At 43.2% G+C, this 17,336-nt stretch overlaps 1 protein-coding gene across 1 annotated transcript; it reads right to left on the reverse strand.

Moving 5' to 3' along the window:
* Positions 1-9,495: 9,495 nt before the first annotated feature.
* LOC120860735 (rhophilin-2-like) lies at positions 9,496-12,548 on the reverse strand. The gene is given in 3 exon segments (XM_040236478.1): positions 9,496-12,081; positions 12,084-12,459; positions 12,513-12,548. Coding segments are annotated over 3 exon segments (2,037 nt in total). The 3' UTR covers positions 9,496-10,456.
* Positions 12,549-17,336: the final 4,788 nt, after the last annotated feature.

The raw sequence follows: 17,336 nt of genomic DNA on the forward strand, positions 1-17,336 counted from the left end.
TACTGCTCATTTCATCGCTACAGAGTCATTATTTAAATAGATGGAGATCTTTTAAATTTTGGAAAGAACTTTGCTACTTGTTTTCCTACAAATTTGTGCCAGCAGATTTATCTCTCAAATTTTGATTTAGCTCATTTATTCATATTAGTAGTTGAAAGACTTGGTTTCCTTGAGTATATCTCCTGAGCACAGGGGAAATGGCCAGGAATGGACCAGGCAGGAAGGAAATTAACCAACATATGATTTCAAAACTGTGACCAACCTAAGCAGATTGCTGAGGATAGGTGGGATGTTCAATTGTGGTCCACAATTAGGCCTAGTGGCTAATGTGAGAAATTCTATTCACTTGCTTTTTAAAAAAATAGCTTTATTAAGATATCATTAACATATTATTAAATGTCCACTCAAAGTGAATAGCTCATGGGACTGAACAGGGAATTCCCTGGTAGTCTAATGGTTAGAACTCAGAGGTGTCACTGCTGAGGGATGGGGAAGGATGAGGGGACTGAGACCCCACAAGCCACATGATGTGGCCAAACAAACAAACAAATAACAAAACAAATCAAACAACAGAAAACCCCATACCCCTCACCCCACAAGGGTGTGCAGCTGTCTATTCTTAGAACATTACACCCACCAAAGGAACCTTGTTACAGGTCAATTCCCATTCCTTTCTGCCCCCAGGCCTCAACAAGGGCTAATCTACTTCCAGGTCCTATATAAATACTTGCAAATTTGGGGTGTTTCATATAAATCAGATCATACCATATAGTCTTCTTCTGTGACCATCTTCTTTCACTTAGCACGGCATTTTGAAGGCTTACCCATGTTATAGCATATATCAGTGCTTCATGTCTTTTCATCATTGAGTGCTATTCCATTGTAAGGATGTGCTGTATTTTATCTATCCTTTCATCTGCTGATGGACATTTGAGTTTGTGTCTGGTGTTCAGATGTTATGAGTAACACTGCTGTGTGTCCTCTTCTTCGGATCCCAGGAGGGAGCTGTGGACTTAATGGCAACTCTAGGCTGACCTTTTAAAAAATATTTTGGCCATGTCCTTCCAACATGTGAGAGTCACAGACATTCAAAATTGAGTTTGATGTCTTATAACAGTTGTTCCTTGAGTAATAATCAGACTTCAGCAGGCAAAACCAGGGAATTAACTGCTTTTTGTCAAATAGAATGACCCAGCGTGGCTGGGTCTAATGCTGCCATCAGCTTCAAATCTGTTGTAGAGACTAACACCTATGTCTTGGAGATGATCCTGACCACCCCCATTTCTCACAACTAGCTTCTGAATACCCATTACTGACCCCATGATCCCAAACTTTTTAAAATTTATTTTTAATTGGAGGATAATTGCTCTACAATGTTGTGTTGGTTTCTGCCATACAACAATGTCTGTCAACTATAAGTGTACACATGTCCCCTCCCTCTTGAACTTCTCTCCCACCCCCTACTCCACCCCACCTCTCTAGGTCATCACAGAGCACTGGACTGAGCTCCCTGTGTTATACAGCAACTTCCCACCAGCTAGCTATTTTACATGTGATTTACATACATATGTTTCAATGCTACTCTCTCAATGCTTTCCATTTCTCTCAGCTCCCCACTGCTCTGCCATTTCTGAGTGTGCAGTGCCAAGCAGACAGGAAGAAGGAGGTTTTGGCCAGTTGGCTCCTCTGCTTTGGGGGCTCAAAGCCAGTCAGGAAGATGTCACTAGGGGGTGGCTGATGGGGCCCTTGAATTCTTACATTTTTCACTATCTAAAAAATCCAGGCTCCAGTGAAGTCCACACAAATCTAAGAATTTAGTTTTAGACAAATCTGGCCCTTCTCTTCCTGCAGGTTATAATCATCACATTGAGAGGCTCCTAAAGAAATTGAAAATGACTCCCAAAATAATAGCTTGCTGGTAAAAGAATAGCTTACTTTAATAATTATTTTCAGTTCACTGTGTTTTAGTCACTAAGTCGTGTCCACTTCTTTTGCGACCCCATGGACTGTAGACTGCCAGGCTCCTCTATCCATGCGATTTCCCAGACACTGATACTGGATTGGGTTGCCATGTCCTCCTCCAGGGTATTGTCCCAACCCATGGATTGAAACTGTCTCCTGCATTGACAGGGGGGTTCTTTACCACTGAGCCACCAAGGAAGCCCATTTTCAGCTCTTGTAAACTCCATAATGTTATTTCCAACGAGTAATTTTTTAAAATCTCTTTACTCCTTGTACCATATTTTGATCCAAATATGTTTTACTACAAACTTGGCTAATACATCAAAAAAACTTCTTAGCAAATGCTGAAGAGAAATTAATAATTGCTCAGATACCTTCATAAGTCTCTACAAACTCACCAGAAATGTTTAAATCCTTTTCCAAAGCAAAAAATGTCTGTGGACAAGCTCGAACCAGACAGAAAAGATGGACCTTTCAGGATGAGTTTATTCCATTTTTGAACATGAGGCTTTGAAAAAGGATTTCACCAAAATTTAAAAACATCTCTTGAAACATGATAAGACAAAGAAGCAAGTGCAATGACTTTTTTCCATCTAACCTTCGCCTTAGAGTTTTACATCATTTTTGGAGAACTAAGTTTTAGAAAATAAATTTTCTGATATCCACAGTCTCAGATCTTTTCTTAGCCATGGCTTTTTGTAAATCATTTTAGGAGAAAGAAAGGGGAAAGTTCGTTTTCCTGATCTCTAAAATCTGGTTAACATAAGCTTGTCATGATGCAGCTGAAACTCAGACTTTTCTGACCTCCAAAGTTGCACCAGTTAGGAACTCATGATAATGTGTGTGCAGAAGGTCCACTTCCTTCCACCTCTTGTTGCCTTTCCTGGTCCAGAGCATCACACCTTTCACCTGGGCCATCTCAGTTACTCCCTACTCATTTCTCAATACCATGGTCCCCCATCTCCTACACACTTGGCCCAACAGTCTCTTCTGTGCATGAATCGCATCTGGTCATTCCCTTTCAAAAGCCTTGCAAGAATTTTTACTGTACCCGCAATAAAAGTCAGTCTCTTTGCATGACTGCAAGGGCCTGAATGGTCAGGCCTATGCCTGTTCCCTTAGATTCATTTCATGACCTGGAGAGCAGTCAGTCTTTTGTGTCAGGCTCTGTGACCTCCCCACACCTCTGACAGCCAGGCTCAACATCCTGCCCCTCACCAGCCTCAAGTTCTTTAGGTGTCAACATAAATGTTGCCTCTTCAGAAAGGCCTCCTCTGACCACACTTTCTAAATGAAACTCTTCTGCTTTTCATTCTGCAAAATTGGTTCACTCTTTACTTTCCTCATAGTGCTAATTTCAACCTATAATTTAAAAATGTGTGTGTTCACTTTTTTATTGTCTGCCTCTCTCACTAGAGGGTAAGATAAACATGGCCAGGAAATTTGCCAAGCACACAATAGGATGTAAATATTTGCTGAATTAATAAATTCATGAATTTAATTGCCTACTATATCTTAATGCATATTAATTACTCCTTTAATGAGCATACATCATATCCCTTACACATTCCCAGGCTCCACTGGCCACTGTTCTGTCTTGTCATTTTCCAGCCAAGGTGTCTGCTACAGGGCTCAGAACTAAGAAGAAGGTTTCTTTATGGGCCGTTTCTTTAGAAACTGATGCCTGAATTAAAAGGGTAGGTGGTTGGCCAGCTTCACGTACTGCTGCATATGACAGTGCTGAGTAGAGGTCCAAGAGGCAGCTCCACTTAGGTGTCCAACGAACACGTGATTACAGAACAGTAAGTCTGTCTCTTTAGCTCAAGTTTATTTTTCATTGCTTTGAAAATGGTTGCTTCCTTCTACTCTAATGACACCCCACTTCAATCTGAACACATAGCTCATATGCATACAAATAATGGAAAAAGGAATGTTAACAGTGTATGAGGCATCTTCAGTTTAATGTGCAATATCCTAAGGCAGGGAACACAGACACTTTTCCTCCAACCACAGACCAGTGGAGTTGAGACCAGATCTGACTGCCCCTCGCCTGTGCAGTGGGAGGAAGTAGCTGCCCTTTCTCCTGGTTCCTCAGAGTAAATTAAACCAACAAATTAAGTGAGACAGCACTTTAAGCACAACCCTTACTAATGCCATCACTGATTTAGCAAATTAAAATGTCTCAAGCTGACTATAGATGAAATGGTGACAGGCCTCACTGCATGATGGCGCTTGAGGCCTGGCTCCTGGAGATTGGTCTCCTCGTCTAGGACACTCTCACCCCAGGACCACCTGGTACACTCCTAGTCAGATCTGCATCAACAGAATTCTGGAGGAACTGATCCTCTCTTGTTGCTTCCCTCTGCCCGTCACACTGTACCAGAGATAGGCTGTCAGCTCCAGAGAGACAGGGTCACCATCAAACAACTGAGGATCTCCTGGGCCTGGAAACTCAACATGGAATGAGACAATGACCACACGTCACACAACTGGACTCTGCCTAAAGACTGAGTTCAGCTATAACAGAGCTACTGCTGCTGCTGCTAAGTTGCTTCAGTCATGTCCGACTCTGTGTGACCCCACAGACGGCAGCGCACCAGGCTCCCTGTCCCTGGGATTCTCCAGGCAAGAACACTGGAGTGGGGTGCCATTGCCTTCTCCATAACAGAGCATTTGCCGGCAATGAAGCTGTCTTGGGCACAACTGTCTTCCCCAGGACCATGATCCCTCCATCACTGTGGAAAAGCATGTGTCAACAGAGGGGATATTATATATATAATATATATACACACATACATGCATAGCTGATTCACTTTGCTGTATAGCAGAAACTAACACAACATTGAACAGTAACTATACTCCAATACAAAAATTTTAATACAAAAAAAGGAAAGAAAAGCACCAGTGCCTCCATCACTCTGTACTAAGTCACCTAGTTCCTATCCCGCAAGCTCCCTGGGCCTCCCACGTGGACAGTGATGCTGACAGCCCCCTGGAGATGAGACGGGACCCCTGGGTCCTCACACACGGACAATGTGCTTGGGCAGCATTCATGTCAGCTTGTCCCCATCCTCTGGATAGAGTCAAGCTCACATTTTTAAAAATTATTTTTTATATTTTGTGTTGCTCAATAATAATGAGTCCAAATTTCTTTGGAGATGGACCTCTAATTAATAAGTGTGCAAGCCTAGTTCCACATACATGAAAAAAAAATTTTTTCTGACTCAAGACCAAACTAATGGGTCAGCTGTCTAAAGCGTCAAGAGAAGTAGAGCATGATTTAAAACCAAGAAAGGACAGGTCACTTCAGCATCTTCAAACAAAAGTTCATCCTTGGACTCAGAATCAAGACATTTTACCAAACAAGAAGGCAACTGCATCACAATAATGCCTTGCATTTACAGATATGTTCCTAACATGCCTTGTCAGAATGTCACATGACCTTGTGGGTCATCATAATCAGGAGGTCATTTATATTAAATGATGGACAACAGCCACTGAATATTGAGCATGGAGACACTGCCCTACATACTCTAATAACCTTGTTCAGTTATAGTCTTCTGCAGGACAGCTATTACTGTCTCCACTTTGCTAACTCTGAAGCCATGCCTGTCTAAGGCTCAAGCCAGCAAGAGTGTGTGCATACTAAGTCACTCTAGTCATGTCCGACTCTTTAAGACCCCAGGGACTGTAGCCCACCAGGCTCCTGTCCAAGGTATTCTCCAGGTAAGAATACTGGAGTGGGTTCTCATGCCCTTTTCCATGAGACCTAGCCAACCCAGGGATCAAACCTGAGTCTCTTACATCTCCTGCCTTGGAGGTGGAGTCTACCACTAACACTTACCTGGGAGGCCAATAAAAACTCTGGTCTGGAAACACTTGTGTTTTCCACACCCTATTGATTAGAAAGACAGAAGACCTTTTCCCCATAGACTAGAAACTCACCATTTCAAGAAATATATCTATTAAATCATATAAGTCATCAGAAAAAGCCAAAAATACATTACTACCACTCCATACTCAAACAACAATTAGTAATGATTTTTATAGAGTATTTATAACCTTAAAATATTATTCAATGTATTCACTACAAATTAGAGCAAGGAAAACTTGATCAGAAAGAAAAATTTCAGCCATGCCATTAAAGCATCTTTTGAGTTTAAGACACACTAAGACATTCTGGTAATTACACAGGTTATTTTTAAAGGCTTAATATATTAGGGCTAGTGGAGTATCGTTTACTTGCTCCTCCCTAACTTCAGTAACAGTGCCAAGAAGGGGGTTGTCACTCATGGCAATCCTCCTCTCTGGCTGCAGGACTGCTGAACCAATCACAGTCCCCAAAGAACCAACCCCTGGCCACAATGGCTGATCCAAAGATGAATACAATTCATCTGGATTTCCCCCCTGGGATTTCTCTAGAAGCTCGAGAATGCCCTCTCCTCCTGGGTTGGGAGAATGTGAGCCAGGGCCAAACTGATGGCCAGGGATCCACCCTTAAAAGAAACAGCCTGGTCTGAAAATTGTGCTAAAGCACAGAGCAATTGGAGGGAGTGAGATGAAAGACGAGAGAAGGTGAGAGTGCAGATGAGAGAGAAAGAGAGAAGAGGGAGCACAGGAGGAGGAGAGGACACTGAAAATACAGGTGGAACGTGGCAGGTACAGACACGTGACCAATACCTCCACCCAACCCAGGCTGTGGTTGGCATTTCTGCAATGAGGCATCCACAAACACATTCCACCCTGTCCTCCGGAGGGCTAAGGAGCTCTCTCACATGCCACTTGCTGCTCCTAAGTCCTCTATTAAGAGCAAGTGAGCAGTGTGCAGTGGACAGCACCTGTCACCTGCCCATTAACATCACTATAAGATGAAAAGAAGTCACCTCCAGTGAGCCAAAAAGCCCGCTGGATTTTTTTAAGCACAGGAAGAAGTATAAAAAAAGGATCAGGTTGATTGTATGAGATACTCAGAGAGCATGTCCAATGCCTAAGATCTCATAAATAGTGGACTGTTTCAACAGTGTTTCCTGGAAACCCAGTTCTATCTCAGGGACAAGGCCTTCGCCATTTCTGACAGTGAATGACTTGCTCCAGGCCAACATCATCTCCATGGGAGCTTCTCAGCACTTCTGGACAGGCCATGTGGTGAAGAGAGCTTGGATGAGAGACCCCCTGCGATCTCATGCCAGGACTTTAGCTAAGAATCCCTTGCTCACTTATGTGCCCTCAGGCCCTCTCCACTCCTGCTCTGTCCATGCCTACCTCTCGCCATTTCCACTCTGTCAGTATTAGGTAGGAGATGGTGGGCCTCTGGGCCAGACACCTGATATTTGTCAAGTGGAGTAAAATTCAAGCTTTGTTCTTACCCAGACACTCCAAGGACAAAGCTAGTTGTAAAAGCTGAGTTCTGCTAAAGCCAAGAGAAAATGTGCCCACTCCTGAGGTCAAGGAAGACTTCCCTGTCTGCACATGTTCAGGAAGTCTTCTTTGGGGTTGAAAAGGGAAGGGACCCCATCCCATAATAAGTGTGGAAATGCACCCATAGGCCTCTATGGAGGGATACATCTGAAAAGAAAGTTGCACACACATCTTTGGGAAGGTGCATGGACCAGTCAGTCAGGTATGAAGAAAGAAACAAGATAATTGGCCAAAGGTAAACAAAGACATAGAAGGGCTGTCCTATATAAGTGACTTAAACACGTCCAGACTGTGTTCCTCCTCACTCATTCTGCACTCTTCTCCAGGTGTGTATCTATGTCCTCCTTCTGAGCTGGATGAACAAACTGTTTTCCTGTGTGCTCTCCCACATATTGTGCTATGTATCAAATCATAAATGTTGGACCTGTTTTTACAGTTTTTGCCTCCTTGAAATAGTCTTGCTTACAAACAGGGGCAAGAGCCCGGGCCACTTTTGCTTCTCGCCTCTAGTCCCTGGTGGTCTAGTGGCTAGGACTCTTGGTTTTTATCCAGGTTCCCCAGGTTTAATTCCTGGGCAGGGAATTAGGATCTCTCCCTCTGAGATCAGTATAATCCCAGCTCCTGTGCAAAGTGAAAACACTGATCTTTCTATATTGTTTCCCAGTGTGACTGAGCCCCAGGCCCTTTCCAGGCTTAGGTCAGAGCAGAAAGGAAACAGGGAGCACCAGGAAGGGAGACTGTCTATGACATACCAAAGTTAAAAACAGTTTCCTCCTCACCATTTTCCAAACTGAGCAAGCCTTGCTCAGTGAAAAGCTGGAAACATCCATGTCTGAACAGTGGTCCAGATAGGCCCATGTTCACTCAGTTCTCTCCTGCCTCACCAATCTGGCCTCCTGGAAAATGTCCTTTACATTAACCTGGGTGATGCATCTTGAGGTAGAACAGGTTCACTATCTACAAGTAGTTGTTTACAGTGTTTCCCTTCCATTGAGACTGCTCTCTTTTCCATCCACTGGTCACTGAGGCAGACTTCCTGTTCTGATGGAGTCGTGGGCTCTAGGTAGGTAATTCTATTAGTGAGAACAGTCCACTTGCTCAGCAAGTGTCAGCAATTAATCTTACCTGATTTAAAGACTGATCGAAATCTACTTACAAGTGAAAACAAGGTGATCCAGCATGGTTTTGTACATAAGCAAGACCAAAATGAAGATAAGAAAAAAAATTGTGGAACTTTGTACTATGATCAATAAAGTTCCTTAAGAGGTACATTTTCTAAAGCAAAATCCCTATTAGGGTCAGGATGTGAGAAGCGCACTAATAGGCTCAGGATTAGGGTTTGGTTTCCTTTTTATTCTCCCTTCAGACCCCACAATTTGGGGACATGCTTCCCAAGTTGGTAACAATGCACTTGTGTAAGCTTCCTAATCAAGGGACAGAGATTATATTCCATGTACTTGAGATGGGAAATTTCCCTTCATTTTTGAAGATATACCTAAGGAAATGTGATATGATCTGATAAGAGTCTTGAAAATATCTCTCAAAAATATTGATCATCTTTTTCCTGGTGACACCTGGGAGAAATTTTGATATGAATGGTGAAATGTGCAACAATACCCCATGAATTGAGTAAAAGTTAAACCAAACTGATTCATCTTACCTTATTAAGGTTTTTTGGAAATGAGTGGGTCTGTCATCCCTGCAGGGTTCTTTCACTGCTCTTCTTGACTGTCTGCTTCTGTGTGGCTTCCTCACCACATAATCTGGTCTACCAGACAGTGGTTCTGGCAAACCATCACCCCAGCTGCCCTTTGCAGCATCACAGCCACTGTGCTGACTCTTCTTACTTGAATTCCAAGTACTGCCCAACCTCAGCACCCTCTTAGACTAGAAACCCCAGAGTGAGGACCTAGTTTTTCATTCAGGCTGTGAAAGTTGGCAACCCCTAACAGGTCACACCTGAGAAAACACCAGTTTTATTTTATTTTATTTTATTTTTTAAACTGAGGCAAATGAATGTGTTTATTTAAATATTTATACAAAAATATCAGTAAGAACAGTGGACATATTTTCCCAAATATGGTTGCTTCCCTTTTGACATTACACACTAGAAAATATTTTAAGTTCATTTATTCTGAAAATGACATGGCAGTGCTATATCTGTAGAAGATATATAACTTATACTATGTCAACAGTGAATCTTAGCATCACTGTGTCATCCAATGTATAGCAAGATAAACCAATGTCATTTTACAAAGTCAAATAGAGCTCTAAACTTGAGACATTTACATCTTGACCTTGTACAATGTTTTTAACCCTTCCTAAAGACTCTTAAAATATACAATTATGTACTTTCTACTTTAAACAAAATGAGAAATGTTTTGAGTATCAAACAGTATATTATCTACCTTGTAGACGGCATCTTCATCTAACACTGCCACTGTGTTAGAGACTTTTAAGTGACATAAAATGGAAGAAAAACTGCTCCTAAATGTTTGGGGTTTTTTTAATCTAAAGTCATGACAAATTTAGCACTAGATTTTATCTGGAAATAGCATTCATATTATCTAGAAATAATAGTAAAATCTTGTTCTAGGTTAATGATTCCCCCTTAGGTAGCAGGCCTTTGGAACAGTTTTTAGTAACACTTAGTCTAGCATTATAGTCCCTCCCCCTGCCTGAGTTTGGGGTCATCTAAATTCTGAGTTAAGGAATTAATCTATATATCACCCGAGCCTAAAAACTTACTAATAGGACCCATATAGGAAGTCCTAATTGAACTCTGACAGTAAGTAACTAAGAGTCCTAATTATAGTCGTTAAAAACAGCCATATTTCCACATTATTCTATTTACAATACTTTATATAATAAATAACTTGCAGCAGTATGGTTAGACTCCCCTAATTAAGTTTGTCTTCCACAAGCTTCTAGAGGCTTCTTGTTACTTACACTCAAGGACATATCAACTGTATGTTTATGTTCTGAGAAGATGGGATTTGAGCATATTGAGAAATCTTCCTCTGTGGCACAAACACGAAGGTCCAGTCAGCATGGGAAGCACTCTTGCTTCTTCACGTCAGTACAAAGAGCTGTCAGTGTTGAGAAGGCTGAAGGGAGAGGAGAGCTTTTTCTTGACCAGAGGCATCGCGACACCAACCGACGGGAGGCACAGGGTGCTTGCTGACTTTTGTCTGTTCTTGTTGGTGCCCCAGCTCAGAAATGAGAGCTTTTTCGAGACTTTCTTGGTTTTATCAGTTTTGTCATCAACATGGATGCCTAAGCAGATCATAGAGTAAGTCTTCTGCATGCCCACAGAGAATGTGGTGCATTTACCATGCATGGACGATGTGGTATCCAGGAGGCTCATGACCTTCATCTCAATGTCATTCTGGCCAAAGCTCTTCAGCATTTTCATAACCTCACTCAGTGTCAGCCACTTACAATCCACGTCTTGAATGGAAACAATATAATCCCCTTCCTTGGTTCCTCCCTCTGCAGCAGAGCAGTATGGATCCAGGAAGTGGACTTGAACTGGGGAGTTTCCTCTCAGGGTGAACCCAAAGTCCCCTTCTTCTGCAGTGAAGTGAATACTTCGAGGAGCCATCCATCTCTTGTTAGCCGTAAACACAGATAAAGGACATAGCTTTTGGAAGAAGTCTGTTACTGTCACTTTAGAGAACTGTGGGAGTATAATTTCAACTTCTCGCTCAGTTTTAGAGACCATGTCAGGAGCATCGGTCAAGTTCAGGAGGTCATCGTCCTCCCAGAGCTGAGAGTACTTAAGCTGGGACCGCTGGCGCACCATGGACAGCACCTCCTGCAGCACCTCAATGTTGCGGAGCTTCTTGCACAGGCTGGCCTCCCTCATGGACTCCTCATGGTGGGTAACAGCTCGGCACAGATGGGATTTCCCCAGTAGTTGGCGCTGATGAACATTCTTCAGGGTGGCCAAGGGTGTCAGTCCCTCCAGCATGTGGCTGTAGAGCTGGGACAGGCACTTCTCCTGGTGGTCCTCATCTTCACCAGGCTTCAGCTGGTGGTCGACGAGCAGGGTGGCTGTGAAGTAGTGGGCCAGGGCTTCATAGTGGTGGGCCTTCACGCAGGCCAAGCTGGCCCAGGAGTACGGGATGTTCTCCTTCACCGGCTCCTGGTTCATGGCCGTGTGCAGCTGCTGATAGACCTCTCCCACCTTGGCCGCTTCCTGAGCCACCTTCACCAGGAGGAAAAACTCGTTCTGGAGCCCAGGGAGGCAGACCTTCTCAAATGTGCTTTCTTGGGCTTGTGCCAGCATCATTTTGACCAGCACACTGAGCATGGTGGGGCTCATGTCATAGCTTGGAGTGTGAGTAAACGTCTCCTTCAGGTAGTTTAAAACCGCTGCAGCTCTCTGAAAGGCATCCACCATGCTCTCCAGCCCAGCTTCTGTCTGTCGATTGCACTGGGTCCCGATCTGTGTATAGAGGGCTCCGATGTTAAACAGGATGCTGGCCTTCTCCAGCAGCAAGTTCTGTTGGCTGACCAGAACCCTGGTGAGGGAGTCATACCAGGTAAACAGGATCCCCATCTGTCGGGTGGGTGGGAAGAATCGGCTCTTGACAAACCCCAGCTGCATGAAGTAACTCATCAGCAGCTCTACTCCCACCTCATTTCGGCTGGGCATCCAACAGGCTTGTCTGAGATCCATGAGATCTGCTATTTCATTTCGTAGAGGTAGCTATCTTCACTGTAATGTTCCAGAATAAAATCCTTGAGAGCGACTGAAAAGTCAACGTCCTTGGTTTCCTTCAGGCCAAGTGGAATCAGAGGAATCGTAAATGCTTCCTCTGTGTTCTGATAGACTCCTACTGAGATGTTGAGCCCCTCCAGCTCTTCCTTGAGCATCTGCAGGTCTGAATTCAAGAAGCTCAGTTCCAGGCGCACCTGCTCTCGTACCTTTTGGTTTGTGGCTGCTTTCAGAAGGTTCTCAGCTCCTGTTCTCATCCGCATGGCTTTCAAGATCTTCTGATTCAAGGCAGCCCTCTGATTCTGTAGTTTGCTCCGGCCAGTCTGTGCAAGGGGATTGCAACCACTGGAAGCATTCTGGAAGCAAAGAGAGGACGGCAACCCTCCTGAACGGCTCCACTTCCACGCGCCACGGCCAAGCGCTCGGGTGGAAGCTGGGCTCGCATCGCCACGAGCCGCGATGCCAAGGGTGCCAGCGCTCGAGGAACCGTCCCTTCCCCAAGCACACGGGCCGGCCGGCGGGGGCGACTCCGAGAGCCCCTCCTGGCCCAGTCCCCCGCCGGCACCTGCGCGGGGCGGCCCGGACGTCCCCCCACTCCTGGCTCCGGAAGTCACTTGCTCTCGGCCGCCGGATGCACCGCCGCCACCAAAACATCAGTTTTAAAATGCCACTGTGTAAATGAAAAACACCTACCTTTCTCGTAGAATAAGTTTGTTCTCTTTCTTCCAAAAGTCTTTAAAGTGAGTGCTGAATTCATGCCAGATACCGAAGAAAACGTTTGGGGACACTTCCTTCTCTCCAATTTTTGGTCTCATAGAAAAATAGGCTGTAGTCTCCAAAAAGCTGTGAAAGCACACACACACACGCACGCACACGCACACACACACATGCACACACACATACACACACACACAAGTATAAAAGCTATAATTACTTTCCAATATGGGGTATTCTTTCTCCATCGAAAGGCTGATTTCATTCAGGCAGTTACTATTACCAAGAGGACTCAACTCCTCAGGCACCAACAGGAGTTCTCTTAAGTTTTCATGTTAGAGTTTTTGGACACAGATGTTAGCAGCAGATAAGAGTCCTCCATATACTAACTATCCCTGGTTCATCCATTTTCAAAATTAATCACTATGCATCTGACCTATTTCAGAAATGAACCTGTAATCAAGTTGGGACATAAGGGAAGTTGTGGGTCTACACCTTTTTTCTAGACTCTAAACAAATGAAATATCAACCCTCTGCCCCTAAACTAACATGTAGGTATATTGTACATGTTAGTTTAATACATGTACATGTTATATAATATGTGTATTGTACTGCTTCTATCCTATTTGACTTCCTAAATTGCTGATAGGGGAAAAATCAACAGCCCTGGGAGATACTGACAGAAGCTTCCCCTGAAGATCACAGTAACACAGCTGAGTGGGTATGAGCAGGGCGGCCAGCATCCTGACAGTGGCAATAGTGCCCATCTCCAGAAGGTGCCATCAAGGCCGCTTCATATTACACATACACGATGCTCAGAAGAGTTTCAAAGGGTTGACAGATGGCACACAACTAGTAAATCATAGATTTATGCTGCATCTTGACGTGGACCTCCCAGACTCCAGAAGTGTTCACTGTTTCAGCCATCCAGTATGGTATTTTGTGATAACACTCAGAACTAAGGCAAATGATCTAGATTTTTTAAATACATAAATTTCAGGGGGCAAAGTCTATTATAAACATTTTAAAAACACTGTCTAATTATAGTGGTTTGAATTTCTTTATATCTTGCTCCAAACTGTAAGAAAATAAAATCATTTATTGCATATATGAACTGATTGGAGTTTTGAAAAGAAACTGGGTATTTGATGAGATTAGAGATTATTATTATTTGGGGGGGATGAAACTGCTGGTGGTTATTTTTTAAAGGGGATCTTTTAGAGATACATACTAAAATCTACATAAGTTACATTATACCTGTTGAAGACTTGCTTCAAAACAGTGTGGGAGGGGGCAAGCGGGCATGGGTATAGATGAAACCAATTCAGGAACTGCTGAAACTGTGTGATGGATGCATGATGATCACTGTTCATTCTATTTACTGCCCCTGAATCACAGTTAAGCTCTTCACCTGCATGGTGTTTGATTTACCTACCCCTGCTTCCTTTAGCAAAGTATCAAATCATTGTCTTCTATTTATGGCATCCCAGATGTCTTATTATTGGATCTTCCTCGAGATCCTAAGAGCATATGCAGATTTCTGCATCTATAAATAATATTCTCTCAGCCATGCAGACTCATTGAAAGACACCATTATTTATATACAAAAATGTTCCCACGTCCTCACTCATTTTAAAATCTGGCTTCATAGATCACCATTCCACTACTTTTCTCTCAAGAGTCTCTGATCTAAACTTGTAATTTTTAGCTATTTTCCTTCTCATGAACTAAAATAATGGAACCATTACTGTCTTGTTTACTTGAACTTGAAAATGAGAATTTATTAACAGCTTTCTTTTGCTCTTTTAGGTTAAACTGATGCAAACTGAATTAAATATATTCCATTTTCCCCTTACAAAAGTCTCAGGAGTTTACAGGAGACAGTTGACATAATGGTCACCTATCTCATGGCCTAACTTTGTATTAACTTAGATTTTTTTTAAAAGTTGAAAAGATAATATAGAGAATTCCAATATAGCCTACATTCAGCTTCTCCTAATATTAACATCTCACACAACCACTAAGAGATAACATTGAAAATAAGAGGATTCTCTTGTTAGGAGCCATTGCAAACTATCTTCTGAGTAAAGTGAGTGAAACTATATAGATGAGTAGGGAGGACATGTAAGGGTGGTCACCCCAATGTGGTGCTGGCCTGCTGACCCTAAAAGACACAGAGAGAGAGACACAGAAAGGTATATATATATAATTAAAGTATAGTATCATGCTAATTCAGGTATACATCATAGTGACCCAGGTATTTTTTCAGATGCCTTTCCATTATAGGTTATTACAAAATACTGACCATAATTTCTAAAATACTGACTATAAAGTAGGTCCTTGTTGCTAATCTACTTTATGCACAGTGGTTGTATCTGCTAATCCAAAACTTCTAATTACTTATATTACATGTAAGTAAGATCATAAAAGTATTTGCCTTACTCTGCCTGACTGATTTCAATAGGTGTAATATTCTCTGGTCATGTCTAGCTCTTTGAAACATCGACTGCAGCATGCCAGACTCCTGTTATTTACCATCTCCTGGAGTTTCCTCAAGTTCATGTCCATTGAATCGATGATGCCATCTAACCATCTCATCCTCTGTCACCCCCTTCTCCTCCTGCCTTCAAACTTTCCCAGCATCAGCGTCTTTTCCAATGAGTTGGCTCTTAAAATCAAGTAGCCAAAGTATTGGAGTTTCAGCTTCAGCATCAGTCCTTCTAATGAATATTCAAGATTGGTTTCCTTCAGGATTGACTCGTTTGATGTCCCTGCTGTCCAAGGCACTCTTAAGAGTCTTCTCCAGCACCACAGTTCAAAAGCATCAGTTCTTTGGCACTCAGTCTTCTTTATGGTCCAACACTCACATCCATATTTCTGATGCTTACTGGAAAAACCATAACTTTAGCTATACAGACCTTTGTCAGCAAAGTGATGTCTCTGCTTTTTAATACGGTATCTAGGTTTGTCGCATTTTTTCTTCCAAGGAGCAATCGTCCTTTAATTTCATGGCTGCAGTCACCATCTGCAGAGATTTTGGAGCCCAAGAAGATAAAGTCTGTCATTGTTTCCACTTTCCACTATTTTCCCATCTATTTCCTACTGTTTCCATTTTACCCCCATCTATCAGGTGAAATAATGGGCTGGATAAAGCACAAGCTGGAATCAGGACTGCCAGGAGAAATATCAATAATCTCAGATATGCAGATGACACCACCCTTATGGCAGAAAGCAAAGAGGAACTACAGAGCCTCTTAATGAAGGTGAAAGAGGAGAATGAAAAAGCTGGCTTAAAACTCAGCATTCAAAAAACTAAGATCATGGCATCCAGTCCCATCACTTCACTGCAAATAGGTGTGGAAACAATGGAAACAGTGACAGACTTTATTTTCTTGGGCTCTAAAGTCACTGCAAGATGGTGACTGCAGCCATGAAATTAAGAGACACTCACTCCTTGGAAGGAAAGCTTTGACAAACCTATTGTGATAATCACTCAGTCGTGTCCAGCTCTTTGCAATTCCATGGACTGTAGCCCACCAGGCTTCTCTGTCCATGGAATTCTCCAGGCAAGAATACTAGAGTGAGTTCCCATGCCCTTCTCCAGGTGATTTTCCTGACCTAGGGATCAAACCGGGGTCTTCAGCATTGCAGGCAGATTCTTTATCAGTGACAAACATAGACAGTGTATTAAAAAGCTGAGACATGAAGGGCGGTCCTAAGATGGTGGAGGAATAGGACAGGGAGACCACTTTCTCCCACACAAATTCATCAAAAGAACATTTAAACGCTGAGTAAATTCCACAAAACAACTTCTGAATGCTGGCAGAGGACATCAGGCACCCAGAAAAGCAGCCCATTGCATTCAAAAGGAGGTAGGAAAAAATATAAAAGACAAAAAAAAAGACAGAAAAGAGGTAGGGATGGAGCTCTGGCCCGGGAAGGGAATCTTAAAAAGAGAAAAGTTTCCAAACACCAGGAAACACTCTCACTACCGAGTCTGTGGCAAGCCTTGGAAGCACAGAGGGCAACATAACAGGGAGGAAAAATAAATAAATAATTAAAACCCACAGATTATGAGCCCAACGATAACTTCCCCAGTGGAGAAGCAGCGCAGATGCCTGCACCCGCCACTAGCAAGTGGGGGTCTGGACAGGAAGGCGCGGGCTGCATTGCTTAGAGTAAGGATCTGGCCTGAATGCCCCAAGGGCAAACTGAGCTTGGGCTAGCAAACCAGACAGTGGGATAGCTACCATGCAAAAAGTCCTAACCTAAGACACCACCAGGCCCACACACAGAACAAAGGACTGAACAGAGATAGCCGGCTGCAGACCATCCCCCTCCAGTGACAGGCAGCCAGAGCTGGAAGGGGGCAATCGCAGCCCAAGAGAGACATTATCTACCAAACTGCAAGCAGGCTTCTTTGCTAACTAAGACTTCTTTGGGTTCTGGACTGTCAACATCCGCCTGAAAAGGTGTGCCGGTTTTACACCCAGAAAACCAAGCGTCAGGGACAGGGGAC

Source organism: Oryx dammah, unplaced genomic scaffold (genome assembly GCF_014754425.2).
Source record: "Oryx dammah isolate SB20612 unplaced genomic scaffold, SCBI_Odam_1.1 HiC_scaffold_11167, whole genome shotgun sequence".
Lineage (NCBI taxonomy): Eukaryota > Metazoa > Chordata > Mammalia > Artiodactyla > Bovidae > Oryx > Oryx dammah.